The sequence below is a fragment of the Maylandia zebra genome, linkage group LG7, assembly GCF_041146795.1.
Source record: "Maylandia zebra isolate NMK-2024a linkage group LG7, Mzebra_GT3a, whole genome shotgun sequence".
NCBI classification, from domain to species: domain Eukaryota; kingdom Metazoa; phylum Chordata; class Actinopteri; order Cichliformes; family Cichlidae; genus Maylandia; species Maylandia zebra.
Window position 1 is genome coordinate 57,995,116 of NC_135173.1, and position 15,299 is coordinate 58,010,414.

The 15,299-nt window shown below is 39.5% G+C and overlaps 1 protein-coding gene across 5 annotated transcripts in view; it reads left to right on the forward strand.

The window, feature by feature from the left end:
- Positions 1-15,299, forward strand: part of LOC101484014 (metal transporter CNNM4) — a 48,025-nt gene that overhangs the window by 19,410 nt on the left and 13,316 nt on the right. For 2 of the 5 annotated variants that reach the window (XM_004566977.6, XM_004566975.5), the window contains exons 6-7: positions 6,812-6,901; positions 8,939-9,114. In XM_004566977.6, the coding sequence (XP_004567034.1) occupies positions 6,812-6,901; positions 8,939-9,114 (266 nt within the window). The other 3 variants (XR_191598.4, XM_076886772.1, XM_004566976.5) reach the window with 3 other exon arrangements.

The following is a 15,299-nucleotide window of genomic DNA, read 5'->3' on the forward strand; positions in this document are numbered from 1 at the left end:
GTCAGTGTTGACATTGTGGAGGACTATAAATACCTTGGAGTACACATTGACAATAAACTGGACTGGGCTAAAAACACCACAGCACTTTACAGGAAGGGCCAGAGTCGTCTCTATTTTTTGAGGCGACTGAGGTCCTTCAACATCTGCCAGAAAATGCTGAGGATTTTCTATGAGTCTGTGGTGGCCAGTGCGATCCTCTATGCTGTTGCATGCTGGGGGAGCAGGCTGAGGGTCGCAGATGCCAACAGACTTAATAAACTGATCCGTAAGGCCAGCAATGTTGTGGGGATGGAGCTGGACTCCCTCAAGGTGGTGTCGGAGAGGCGGATGCTGTCCAAGATAAAGACAATGTTGGATAACACCTCCCACCCACTCCATGACATGTTGGTCAGTCACAGGAGCTCGTTCAGTGAGAGACTGAGATTACCGAAAAGCACCACTGAACGACACAGGAAATCATTCCTGCCTGTGGCCATCTCCCTGTACAACGCATCCACTTAACACACTGTTTGCTGCTACAACTACACATGTTTCTTTTCCAAATATTTATTTATAAGTGACTTATGTATGTATGTATGTATATATATGTATATATTGTACTATTCTTAGTTAGCGTATTGTCTGTCTTGTCTTAATGTTGGTTTAAAATGGAGCACTGTAACAAAAAATAATTTCCCCCAGGGATCAATAAAGTATTCTGATTCTGATTCTGATTCTGATTTAAGCAAAACCAAAAACTGTTTTGCGGTCAATGAATCAAAATGAGAAATTCTTTTGGAAAACATGGATGCAGCATTATTTTGAATTTTGTGCTTCATATGCAGGTAAAACTTTGATTAAATTTGAGTAAAGTTACGCAAGGCTATGTAAAAAATTTCTGAGTTCATGTAAAACTTATTGTCAGATAATGTAAAAGTATAGCAATTAAGGCAAATCTTATTTGGAACTGGCACACAAATCTTTTGAGGAACTTACGTTACCTTGTTGAAAGGTAATGTTTGCAAGGTAACTCTAAAATGTTGTAGAGTTATGTTAAATTTACCATGAAGTTGTGCAAATACATTCCCATGTACAGATCTCTCACTTGGTTTTGGCTCTCACTTCACTATCTCATTACCTTCTTTTATAACTCATAGTAATGTTTTGTGTAGCTTCATCTGTGTAGATTAATTAATTTCAAACTTTCATATAGTGACTTATTTCATATAGTAACCTATATGGGATTTATCAGAGATGTTCCTATCACATTTATCAGCTGTACATTCTTACTGTTCACCTGTTGTGTCACAGGTAATATGGCCTGCAGTTCTCCAGCTGTAGACTCATCTGTGTGCTTCCATAGTGTTGTCTGTTTGCTACAAAGATTTAAATGCATGATGATATTGCTTGGGTTTGAAGCATATCTATCTGACAGATTCCAGTTTGTGTATGTAAATGGGGAGTCTTCTTCAGCAGGGTTTTGTGCTGGGACCAATACTTTTTACATTATACATGCATTCCTTAGACAATACTATTAGGAAACACTGCATAGGTTTTCATTGTTATGCAAATGATACCCAGCTTTATTTATCCATGAAGCCATATGATACAAATCAGCCTGTAAAACTACAGTCACGTCTTAAAGATATAAAAGCCTGGATTGATCTGTTTTTTTGTTTTTTTTTAACTTTTACATTTCAATAAAACGGAGGTTATTGTACTCAGTCCTAGGAATCTTAGAAACACAATGTCTCACTAAATACTTGAGATGACATTACCGTGGCCCATCACTGTGTCAGAAATATGCTGAAAAGCTAGCTTACATTTATTACATCTAGGCTGGACTGTTGTAATTCAGTATTTTCAGGTTGCTTGAAAAACTCCCTTAAAAGCCCCTCAGTTGATCCAGAATGCTGCAGCGAGGGTACTGACAGGGACTACAAAGAGAGAGAATATTTCTCCTACATTAGTGCTCTTCACTGACTCCTTGTTAAAATCAGAATTGAATTTAAAATAATCTTTAGATTCAAAATCTTGAATAATCAGGCCCTGTCATATCTTAAGGACCTCATAATACTTCAGATATATCATATCATATATCATCCTATGAAAGCACTTTGCTCTCAGACCGCTGGCTACTTGTGGTTCCTAGAGCTTTTAAAAGTAGGTAGAGCTTTTAGCTGTAAGGACCCATTTCCACGGAACCATTTCACAATTTGGATTCAGAAGACAGATACCATTAATATTAAACTTAAAACTTTAATTTTAGATAAAGCATATAGTTAGGGTGGGTCATATGACAACAGGCTGAGGCTGCAGTGGGTGCCCATAATACATTTTTATCACTTTTTACTATCTGTGTTTTTATACACCGCTTCTGTATTTATTAATTAGCAGTTAATTGAATTAAACTCTTGCGCTCTCTCTCTCTCTCTCTCTCACTGTACTTTGCCCTCACCCACAACCTGTTCCGATGAATTGCTGCTCCTTTTCCTTCCAAGTGCTTGCTCATAGGGGGGCTGTGTGATTGTAAGCCTTACTTTGAGGCAACAGTTGTTGTGAATTGGGGCTATTTGAATGGAATTGAATTGAATCTCATGTTCCATCCATCCTATAAATTGCGTCTCCTATTGTATCTGGAACCTACGTAGCTTGAATTGGATCTGTAGGAAATTGTCATTTCTGTCATGAGTGTGTCTGTACCCCTGTTAACAAAGGGTTGACAGGAGACCAACATGTTAGACAAGCTGCCCCTGACTCTGCTTGGAGATCAGTTACAATCTGCATGTTATTATTCAAATACAAAAATATGGAAACAGAAGTAGCATTTGCAAGTAAATTAATCAGTTACTCAGTGACTTGTAATCTTAACACATGAGTTTTCTCACACCAAACATATTGGTTAACTTGTGATGTAGAGGAGTTAGAATGTAGTCTATAGAAGCTTTTAATAACTCTTTCAGCATAATATCTGTTTCTTTCTGTAAAACTCACTGCACTCCATCCTGTGCTAAAGTTGCAAGTTGACGCAAAAGAATTATGTAGTAATACAAGTGTTATTGTAGTAGTTATGCATGTATTGCATGATAATGTCAACGTAGTCCTCAAAAGAATTCTAGAAAACTGTTCTAGCTTTACATTTTTTCAGAACTTGTTGAAAATGTCTAAGAAATGAGAAATGGCCAAAATGAAGGCTCTAAAAAAACCAAAAGAAAAACCAGTAGTCTGGTGGTATTTTCTGTGGCCAGTTTACAGATTAGCTGATTGTTTCTCCTGAGTTGAACCTCCCAGGCTGTTGAGAGGATTTCTGTTATAGAAGGTTAAAAGGTTAATCCAGCAGTTTAGCACTGCACTTGCCCTGCAGTGACATATTCTGTCCATAAGTGTGTGTCCCTATCCACACCTGCTCTTTTATATGCTTTTTGTTGTAAAGTCATGTTACTGCAGCCTAATTAGAGAAAAAAGCACCTTAAGGTTCGCCTTTTTGAGAAGTTTACCTGAACTTGTGTGGATGAAAGAGAGTCCTTAACACTGAAGCCTGTTTTTCATTGTATAAAGGAAGCATCAAATACATTAACACTTAGACCCGAGCTTTAGTCCAATTAAATGGCGTCCCTTCAGTGCTGTATTACAAGTTTTATGAACTAGGTCATGGGTTCACCATCATTGCTATAAAAACAAGGTATTTTTGATCAGTGTATCACAGGGACAACTAACAAATCATTTAATCTCACTTTTATACCTATGGCCAATTTAATATTCCCGCTTAAGATAATCTATGCATGTCTTTGGATGGTAAATGAAGGTTGGAGTGCCTGGAGAGAGCACACTGAAATAATTTCCCCTGTATTTTTGTAGGGTCTCTACCTTGGAATAAGCATCTTGAGGCTACTACTGTTGTAATTCGGTGGTGTATAAATACAGTTGAATTGAAACAATTCAACAATTGAAAGCACGGAGAGAACATGCAAACTTGACGAGTTGACGAGTGAATTTGAACACAGAACCTTCTTGCTCTGAGGCAATAGTGCTAATGACTGTGGTTAGCACTGAAAACAGGTTGACTCAATGACTGCAAGATGCTCAGGTCCTATGGTTGCAAAACAAGTCCAAATCATCACTCCTCCACCATACTTGACAGTTGGTATGAGGTATTCGTGCTGGCATGGTGTGTTTGGTTTTGTCCAAACAGTTCACTGTGCACTATGATCAAACATTCCTACTTTGGTCTCATCTGTCTCAAGAATATTGTTCCACGAGTTTTGTGGTTTCTTTAAGTGCAGCTTTGAAAACTGAAGCCATGTTCTTACTCTACTTACCCTCTTAATTCCTGTGGAAGCAAGTAAGGATGTACTTGGTTTTTCACAGGGCTCCACAGAGTCATGTGAACCAAATAGACCAAGTAGATCATAAGAACAAAGTACTTTTTCACATGACTGTAGGTGACAAAAATAAGGAAGCAAGGGATGTTGCCCTATGGAAAGACACCTACAGACTCAAGCTAAGTTTGCAAGCTGACATTAACATGTATTTCAAAGTTTGCAGTGGTACATAAGCTTTTATTAAACTTTGAAAAAAATCTGCATAAGGAAAATGAGAATGAAAGATTTGTATTTGGAAAAAAAGATTCAACTTGTCCTCCTTTCTGTAGTTTTCCATGCACACTTGAAATATGCCAGCAGAAAATATATCTCATATATCTTACACTTATTATAGTTAATATAATCTATAGAACTGCAGAAGCTACAGACACTGAAGACTGGATCAGTGCCAGCACCTTTTTTTTAGATCAGCAAGTCACAACAGTTTCCTATATAATGGCTATTAAATGTGACAGCTACTGTTTGTCCGACAGAGATGGAAACGGGGAGATGTATTAGCACACTTGAGTTGAAACAAAAGATCCATTTACAGTATGAGTCAGTGCCACCTTACATCCTGATAATATGTCCTGGAAATTTGCCTTGGGGCTCCCACAGAGAGAACAGCTTACCTCCTCATTGTACCACTGTGTGATATTCCAGTGGCATGGGAGGGTGTCATAGGTTTCCCTTAAAAGGAAAGTAAGTCTGGATTGTGGCATCCTCCAGATGTTAATAGCGGCATCCCATCTTGTCCAGGGTCCTTGGTGCCATGGAGGCAATGAGAACCCAATGACATCAAATCGATAAGTGAATCGGAATCACTAAAGTCTTATCAATTCCCATCGTTTGATCTTGTCCCACAGCTCCTTCAAGTGGCTTTCTCATCTGGTGCAGCTTTCCCCCAGTTCTGACAGAGCTGCCGGGTGTCTTTGATAACGTTTTTCTCTCTCTCTCTCTCTCTCTCCCCCTCTGTCCTTGGGGCTGTGGGCTCCATTCAACTAACCTCACCAAACCTCTCTCTGCATACCTTGAAGATGAACTTCCCAACCCTGTCATAATCTGTAATAAATTAGAAACATGGACGTGAAGGTCTTAAAGTGGATATCCTGCAAAGTACTGTTAAAAGTTTGTTGTCAGTGAGAACATATATCCCTAATATGGTCATCTGTAGCTGTGAGCACAGAACCTGCTTTTCAAAGCTTAAGTTTTGTAAGGGGCAGCCAATCAAAAGAAAGTTGGCTGAAAGCTTGAAAAGCTTGTGTCAAATAAAGGATGAACTGATGGGCTCCATCAAGGCCCAGTATGAATACAAATTTATCTTAGACTTATTTTGAGTTGTGAATCATGCAAAGCTACTCTTGTGCAATCCAAGAAAAATAATGTTTTAAAAAATGTTGGTCAGTGCAGTCATGTTTTTTGAAAGACTTTTTTTTTAATTTAATGAATTTCTGTTCAGACAGTCCTTGACTGTCTATAGCAGGTTACACTGTGAACATTTCATCTTTGTGCCACTAGTCACAAAATTCCAGACATTTACATTAAAGATTGAATCAGGTCACAAATATCTAACACTGTCAGTGACTTGTGTCATGGTAATAAGATGTCAAACACTTAAAGGGAGCTGTGATATAGCTACTGTCCCTTCTTCTCTTGTTTCTCTTCCCTGTTGGCCTGTTTCTGTTGCTCTGTCACCACTTGATAAACCGCTGCTTTATGTGCACGTTATCCACCTCAGTGTGTGGGATGTAAATGTCAAACACTTGACCATTTCTAATCCTGAAAACAGAGTAACTTTTATTCCAGTGATGCATTCAGATATCATGTAATCTAGACAGAGAGAGAATTATAAACTTGAACATTCCATTTATGTAGAAATTGTGGTGGGGTTGTTTTTCTGTAGGACATTATCTAATGCTTTGTCTGTTGTTTGTTGAATTTTACAATTCTCCCTTTTTAAGGGCTTTGAGTGTGTGAGAACTCGGATGTTGTGATGTGTTGCTGAATAAGTTGGAAGTTGAAAAATTCTGAGTCTGAATTTTTTTGTGGAACGCCCCCTCAACTCTGAGGGGGCGTTCCACAAACCCAAAATTAGTAATCCAAGATGGCAGCACTGAACATAAACAGTAGTCAAATTGTAAACTATTAACTGTCCATTTTCCCCATTTGGGCACAAACCAACAAAATGAGCATCATGTTACATTTAATAGGACTTTAAACTAGCAATTGAGAGAATAAAGCCATTTAGAAAGTGTTGAATTATAGGTCAAGGGAGTAGGAAGAAGAATGAAGAAGACATTCAGAGAATCTCCTACGTTATCCTCAGAGTTCAATGGAACAAACTTCCAAGCTCTATGGTAATAAAAAATGAGTACGTAGAGTGATCCAGTCTAACTAAATCAGGAGAAAAATCATAAATAAATAAATAAACCCGCTCATCTCTCTCTCTGCCCCCTTTCTTTCTCTCTCAGCTGTCACCCCTCCTCTTTCCCCGTCAGTGGCCTCCCCCCCTCCACGACGCCTCTCTCTTAAGAGATTTTCTCTGTTCTCTCGTTTCCCAGGTAAATACTTGCATGGACCTGTGGAGGCAGAGCCCCGGGGGCCTGTATTTAATCAGATTTTCTCACCATCACCCCGCCCCCTTTCTTTTCTTGCATCATGTTCAGAGTCCTGATCCAACAAGTCAATGTTTTAGAACACATGTTTTGTAGGAAGTAAAGGTGTTTTGCTTTTTTTTTTTTTTCATGCTGTCCCTTTTTTCTGGGTTTTTACTATTTCTACCAACAATGATTATATTTCTAAAAGGGTTATAAGGTGTAAGGTTTTTACACTGCTCAACCAAACTCATGCTTTCAAATATTTCAAACTTCTCCAAAGTTTGTGTCTTAAAGCAAGAGCTGGAAGTAAGAAAATCCCAAAAAGGAGTTGGTTAGAAAATTTTAAATCATAAATGAACCTTGGAAAGATTCAAAGGTTACAAAAAGCATGGTAAATTAAACATTTTTGACCTCTGATTTTTTTATTTAGCAGAAGAAGTTAAATGAAAACTGTTTGCTTTCAGCTTTGAAAACTCACAATAGGTATTTGTGATCATTTTCAGACATCTTATAAAGTAAGCTGATAATATAATGTCCTAAAATGTTGACAAACAGCAGCTTATCATGTCTTCTAATTGCTTGTGTTGTCTGATATACAGAGCGAGGATATTTAAAAAAAAAAACATTTAATGGTCTCACAGGAACACTGCAAAATGCGACTGAAAGCTATGATCAGCTTGTAAATGGACCTTTTAGTTAATATTTGGTTTTATTGTCCATATTCATTGATAGATAATTGATTATTCTGTAGTAAAATCAGTAGCTGGGTGCTGCTGTATATTTTGAACATGCTGAAGCGCTCACTGCTGATGCTGCATGTGGTCTGTTTGTGTCTTCTTCTGAAGGCAGGTGTGACAGTTAAATGAGCAACTTGTTGGATGGGATTCTTGATGCTGTGACCTCTAATTTCTAACCCTGTCAAAACTAACACCTCCTGCTAACCACTGATCTACGTTCAGATGGTTTTCCATCACTCTTGTGATATTTACCAACAGCTACACTAATCTGACTGCAGAACTCTGGTTAACAAAATAGTTTTGACACTTTGAAGAATGTGCTTATTTGTCTTTCTGAGGGCTGAATGAAATGTGCAAATCTCCTGTGATTTTGCCCATTTCCTCTACAACAGAAATGGGAATAGTATGTATTGTAATGGGAAAGCTTAAGAGCTTTGAACTGGATATCATTAATTTAATGGAAAAGCTCACCTCTCATCCCAGAGACTTTAGCTCTTCTTAATCGAAGAAGCTTCTCAAGCTAATCACACATGCAGTTTTTGCTAAATCCCACTGCAGGTGGTATCTGCCATCTTATGAAAGTGGGAGTTAATTTCTAAGTCTGAATTTCAGTGCCTCTTAGCTGTAATGTTCACATTGCATGAAAGCTTTTGTTCATAATCATCTGTATTTGTGGGTGGAACTTTGTAGAGTCTTTTTTAAGTGGCAGATTCTGTGATTTTTCTACAGAGGTAGGCTAGCTGTTCAACCCTGTTCCTAGTCTTAATTATAAACTAAGCTAAGCTAATTTTTATTACCTAACTCTAAAAGAAAGAAAATCAGCATTTTTTTTTTTTTACAGTATCTCCTCACTTACTAAACTTGCTCATCCAATTATGATAGGCCGTCCTCTACCCTAAATCATCTGTAAAACCAATGACAGAAATCTGTTCTCAGAGCTCAGCTGTAAAATGCTCAAATGATGCTCTTTGCATCATCACACAGCATGTTTGGCGCATTCTTTGCGTGACAAACAGTCTCCCCACATTCATGCAGTCATAGCACAAGTATGACATTTATATGTTTTGTGTGTGTTTGTGTGATCTGTTGCACTGTGTACTCATTACACCAGCCCTCACCACCTCATTCACCCAGCTGCCTTCACTTTTTCCTTGCTCATAATTATTTTTGTTTCCATTTTTCATTCATGTCAGCTTTGTTAATTACTTTTCTTTTAGAGACCCCTTGTCGTTTTTTGCTCACTGTTTTCTCTGTTAATCCTTAGAGTTCCGTTCTCCGTCACATGGGGGCAACCTCAACCGCTCGGCATCTCTGAGCTGCACCGAACGGGCTCCAGAGAGTGGCTCCGTCTGTGGAAGCAACACTCAGATCCCAGGCACACCCTTCCAGTACATACCAGATTTCTGTGTTCGAGCGCTTTCAGATCTTCAGTTTGTCAAGGTAACTCCCTGTTTGACTGACAAACATTTTTATATAAGCTGATTTTTAACTTACTATACTTCTGTATAACACAGACACCCATAGGAAATGAATTATTTATAATGGTTCTATTTCAAGTATAAGAAAAAAATATTTAAAAATTGCTTCCCACAATGCAAAATCTAAACATTTCTTCTAAAAGCTACATATTGAACAGTATTTAAATAACACTGAGCAGATGGAAGAAATAAGATTTTGTGGCATTTAAATCAGGCAAGTACAAATAAATGCTTGAAGTAGATGAAATCTTTCAAAATATCAAATTGTGAACCACACAATTTGTCGACACTCTCTCTCTGACATAACTATGTCCTTTTTGTGGATCAGTGAGTCAATGTCTCACTTACTGGCGAATGGTTTGACATCGCTAGTGTTCACTCCACTCCTGAATCTATATATTCGTATCCACTTTTCATGAAGAGGTGAATTAGGGGGTTACATTCACACAAAATGGCATAAGACTGGAATAAAATTTATTCATTAACTGGAAGACTCTATTAAAGAGACCGTGAGTTTACGCACCAACACACAGCAAAGAACCCAACAACCTCTAAAAGCAACTGGCTCCATTTTATACTCTACCTGATTCCGGTGAGCATCTAGAATAGCCCAAGTCTAGAGTTAGCAAACCAAATGAAAACATAAACATCCACATGAGCCATCATCAAACCACAATACAACACATAAAAGACACATTTATATTTTTACCAAGTCCTATAAATAATTAAATAACATATAGACTTCAACCACTTCTTTATAAATTAAACACCTTAACCACACTCCCCTAACTTGGGGTATTGGTTTGCTCCAGGAGCTCATAAGCAGGTGATTGAGCTGCTTCTACTCTTTTGCTCCACATCCTGCAAAAGAAACAACCAGGAAAGGTGAGTACTGTTAACACACTTATCTTAATACTTATATAAAGAATTTAGGTTACAGACAAATGATAATGATAAAATGTGAACAGCTCTAACTAAGGTTCTTTTTCCTGACACAGGTCGGATGGCCAGTCCCCCTGTTTCTTCACCTTCCACAAGCGATTCACTTAAATACTAGAAAATGAACCTAATAAAGAATCACTAACCACAAATGTGTTTTCTTTCTTTTATGTAGTTTTTAAATATGTAGTTTTTAAATACAAATCACTAAAATTAATAAAAATACAGGTAAGGGCTTCCAGCACTGTCACTGCCCACAGTGAATTTCATTAGCTTTTGTGTATTTCTGTGTAGGTTCTCAGTTATCCAACTCATACTAGTTTAAGGAGATTAGTAAGAATGTGACTAGATGTCTTTAAGTTTTGTGAAACTTGCAAAAGTCCTGCTACTTTTTTCCTAAGCTCCTTAGAAAAGCTTACTTGTAGTCAGTCCAGGCAGTGCTGAGATTGATATGTCTTGGGGTCCTGATCTACTGCTCTGTCAACCAGGAGCTGGTGCTTTGGTGTTATCTGCCATGCCCTTTTAACTGTGCTGTGTGTTGACTTTTGCCTAGTCAGCTTGGTTGCTATGATAGGAGCTTCCATGTTGTGGCGAGGTAGGTAATTCGCATGTGTCATACCTTTGTGGAAAACCTTAATGATCAGGATAATTCTTCTTGTTCTAGGAAGTTGTTGTTCTCTTAGGTTATTCAGCTACTTTCTCTTAATTATTCTTACAGGATTGGTCAGTGTCACCTCTGGGTGAATCAGTATTGGTCCCTTTCAGCTGAGAGTACACTTTGGATGGCTCTTTGGAGAACATGCTAGTTATTTTCTTGGCTCTTGATTTTCTGGGTATCTCTTCAACATAGACACTATGGACACTTGTTTGGCCTCTGTTATGAACACATTATGGTGCCTGGTATTCATCCTGTTGTTCTGTAGCCTGTCTGTCATGATGGCGTTTTGCACCCTCTGTTAGCTGACTAACGTTCTTCTGGGCTAACAAGTTGAAATGAAAGCAGGTAGAATATCACCCTTAGGATGTTACATGAATAGGAAATTGTATATTTGGTAGTATTTGTGATATAGCACAATATTTTAATAAGGAAAAAAAATCTCAGTTATGTATGTAGCTACATTACGTTGAGCTATAAATTAGGTAGATCTCTAATGGAAACAGTTACATATCTGTTCTATGGGAAGCAGGGAAAGCTGTGATGAGAGGTAAAATAATTTCTTTCTCATCACATAAAAAGAAAGAAGAAAACAAAAATATTCAGGAATTAGAAAAAAACATTAAATCACTAGAAGAAACCTACGCGTCCCACCAAGATCAGGAAACATTGAACAAAATACGCAAAACAAAACTAGAATTAAATGAGATAATTGATAAAAAAAAAACAAAATTCTTAGTACAAAGACTACACTTACAAATTATGAACATGGTAATAAATCCGGTCAATTTCTAGCAAACCAGCTAAAAATAAATAAAGAAAAAACAACTATATGTGCTGTTCAAGATTCATCTGGGAACACAGTATATGACCCGAAACAAATAAACAACATTTTCAGGGATTTCCATAAAAGATTGTATCCACCACAAATAAACCTGTCTAAAAAGGAAATTGATCAGTTTTTAGACAACATAACTCTTCCAAAATTATTAGACACTCAAGCAATGGCACTGGATTCGCCACTGACATCAGGTGAACTCCAGGAAGCCCTGATAAGTATGCCCAATAATAAGGCTCCAGGTCCAGACGGCTTTCCTGCAGAATTCTACAAAGAAAAACGCACAAACCAATATCTCTGGGGTGATTTAATTGATAAACTCTTTTGCAAGAATATCAGATTACTCAATTAACTGGTCAAAATCTACAGTCCTTCCGATTAATTGCTCCTTCCATAATTTTTCTTCTACACCACTGCAATCGGGAAATATAAAATATTTAGGTATTAATGTTTCTCCCACGCTTGCAGTTCTAACTAAATTAAACCATACCCCACTTTTAAAGAAGGTAGAAGGCGATCTGGCTAGATGGAAATGTTTACCCATATCACTCATGGGAAGGGTTGCCGCTATAAAAATGATGGTCTTGCCAAAAATAAATTATTTATTCTCAATGATCCCAACTAAACCTCCACAAGATTGGTTCAGATCTCTAGATTCATACATGTCCAAATTCCTTTGGAAAGATAAACCCCCACGTATAAGCTTAAAAACACTACAAAAGACCAAGGATAAAGGAGGATTAGAACTACCTAACTTTCAGCACTACTTCTTAGTCAACAGGCTTCAGTTTATCTCAGGATGGCTAAAACATACCTTCTTAGATGAACCTTGGCTAGATGTAGAACAAGCACTTTGCAATAATCTAGAGATTTCAGATCTACCATTTATCAGCTCAAACATCCAACGACATGAATGCTTCAAAAGCGTCAACATCAGTTCTTCTCTGACAGCATGGTGGGAGTTTCTAAAATTGACAGAGTCTTCATTAATCCCATGCAAACATACACCTATCTGGAACAACCCTGACATATTACATAACAATAATATGATAAACTTTTCAGATTGGAGTGGTAAAGGAATCAAATATTTAGAACATATATTAGAAGGAACAGAATTTATTTCATTTGACAGACTAGTTACACAATATGGGATCAACAAGAATTTTCTTTTTAGAATATCAACAAATTAAATCCATAGTAAAAAAAAGAAATTTAAACTGAGTCAAGTTGAACGACAAACACCACCAAGTGTGGTTCAATTTCTTACTCTTAAAACCCCCAAATTACTTTCCAAAATATACAGAATGTTCTCGTTTGGCTCTCAGCGAAGGCGGTCACACTTTTTCTCCTCTCCTCCTTACCCTTATCTTCCCTGCTTAGCCTCTTGTGTCCTTGTCTTGTCTCGTGTGTATTACTTTCCCTCGAACAGTCTCTCACTGTCGTTCTCTAAAACCTAAAAGAGAATTATGGATTTGATCAACTGGTCTCTGAATGCTATTGACACCGTTTTCTCAACGAGAAGTCTGGGCTCGGGAGAGCCCGAGTGCCCTGGAGGGACTTTCCCTGCCGGATACACGATGGACGGGTGGCAGAACTGGAGGGTCATGTGCCTGGCGGGACTGTCGATCGAGGACGCTGAAGATATCTACCTATTCGGAACCATGATAACAGGGTTCTTGCTGATCGGAGCTGGCTTGGCCCTGACTTATCGGAGAAATAAGAGAGTGGAACCAGCTGTTCAAACCCCCCCCCCCCAAGGCTGACCGCTGGAATTGAAGCGATGGGATGAGGCGCGACCTCTCACAACGAACGCAGCATGGTTAACACCTTGGAGACGCTTACGGCTGCCGTGAAGACTCAACGGTGCCAGCTGCTCAGGCCCAAGGCTGGAGCCAAACAAAAAATCCCTGATAACGACTGTGTGATGACTATTCTTCCCATTCCATGCAAGGCCAACTGGATTGGCTAGCAGACTGTTTACTTAGCCTGATAGGGCGAAGGACACTGTCTCAGCTGAACTATGGACACGCACACACATACACTTACACTGATAAGCACTCACACATCCCCCATCCCCTTCCAACGCCTTCAATGCTTGTTGCCTCCTGGGAACATGAGGCGGGTCTGAGCCCGCGCTGGAGAGTCGGCGCAGTGGCAGGATGGCTGCTGTGTTGCCTGGGAGAACTCCTTATCCCCTACCCAACCCTGTTGCTGGTCACGTGCTCTACAATGTTGTACTGTGGACATTTATGTGCTTTTCTGTGCAGAGGAGTTTTTTTTTGTTTCCTGTTCTCATGCTGTCCTCCTGTAGCCCAGCATGAGTAGAGGTCTCTTTTTTTCCTCTTGTACCTTTCCCACTGTAGTGTACATTTCAGTGTTTTTTCTGTAATGCAACCGTTCTCCGACTTGTATACCCATGTGATGTCTGTGTTGTATGTGTAAGGTCGGGGGGCGGGTTCATTCCACTGCAGGGCAACCTGCCACTGCATGTGGCGAATAAACTTTGAACTTGAACTTGAACTTGAGAATGCTTTCTAAAACAGATGAATCAATATCACTTCCTATTGCAAAATGGGAAGCGGATTTATCAGTTAACTTAGACTAAAACTTCTGGTCTCAGATTTGCTTAAAAACCTTTCATCTAATTAGAAATCCCAGTTTTCAATTAATTCAATACAAAATATGCACTATAAAGGTCATCGGATGTTCAAGATGGGCTTTACGTCTACCAACAACTGCTCACACTGCCAAACGAATTCACCGGACAATTATATCCACGCTCTTTGGTTCTGTCCACCAGTTCAGAAGTTTTGGCGCGAGATATGTGAAGACTTATCAAAGTGTCTGAAATGTAACATTCCAACTTCCCCTTTAGTGTTTTTGTTGGGCAGCTTAGATAATGTCACTACAGAAAAGAATATAGCCCATATGGTTTTCACTGCCCTATGCATAGCCAAGAAAACAGTCCTCATGAACTGGAAAAATAAAAATAATCTTAATTCTAACCAATATAGAAATTATCTATTAGATTACATTAGTCTTGATACAGCCTCTGCCACCACATCAGATCAATTGCTCTGGGCTCCTTTGATCAGCTCCATCACTTAGTGGGGGTGGGGGGTCATAGTTTAGTCCCACCTTTGCTGTTGTGATTGGTGTGGGGGTAGGGACAGGCTTAGGGCGTCGGGGGGTTCCCCAGGAGCATCTTCCTTGGAGGGCTCAACCCGGGGTAGCGGTCATGGCCTATTAAGGGCTCTGTTGGCTCTTAGGTGACGGTTTCCTCGTGGCTGCGTGCAGCAGGGCTAGGGGAGGGTCTGTGCTGACGGACGTGGGTTACTGACCTGGTAGCCTGGCTGGCTGCCCCTGGGTGGGTCCAGGACGGGCGTGAGGTTCTGGGGGCGCTCCGTCTCTGGGCTGGGGCCCTGGCTGGGCCTCGGGGGCTTGGGTCCTGGTTGGTGTGTTGCCGGGGTTGTGGGCGGGTGGGTGTATGGGGGCCCAGTCCTGGCGCAGGGTGCCGCCAGTGCATCGAGCCACCTGGGAGGCTCTTCTACTGGTGGGGGATGTTGTTACATCTTGCAGGAGCTCTCCTCTCTTCAGGAACTCACTATGCAGGAGGGGGAGATACAGGAGAGGTGGAGGAAGATCTCAGCCTGGGTGTCTATTGTCTTGTGTAGTGTGGAAGATGAGTGGATGACGGGGTGGGTGCAATTTTCTC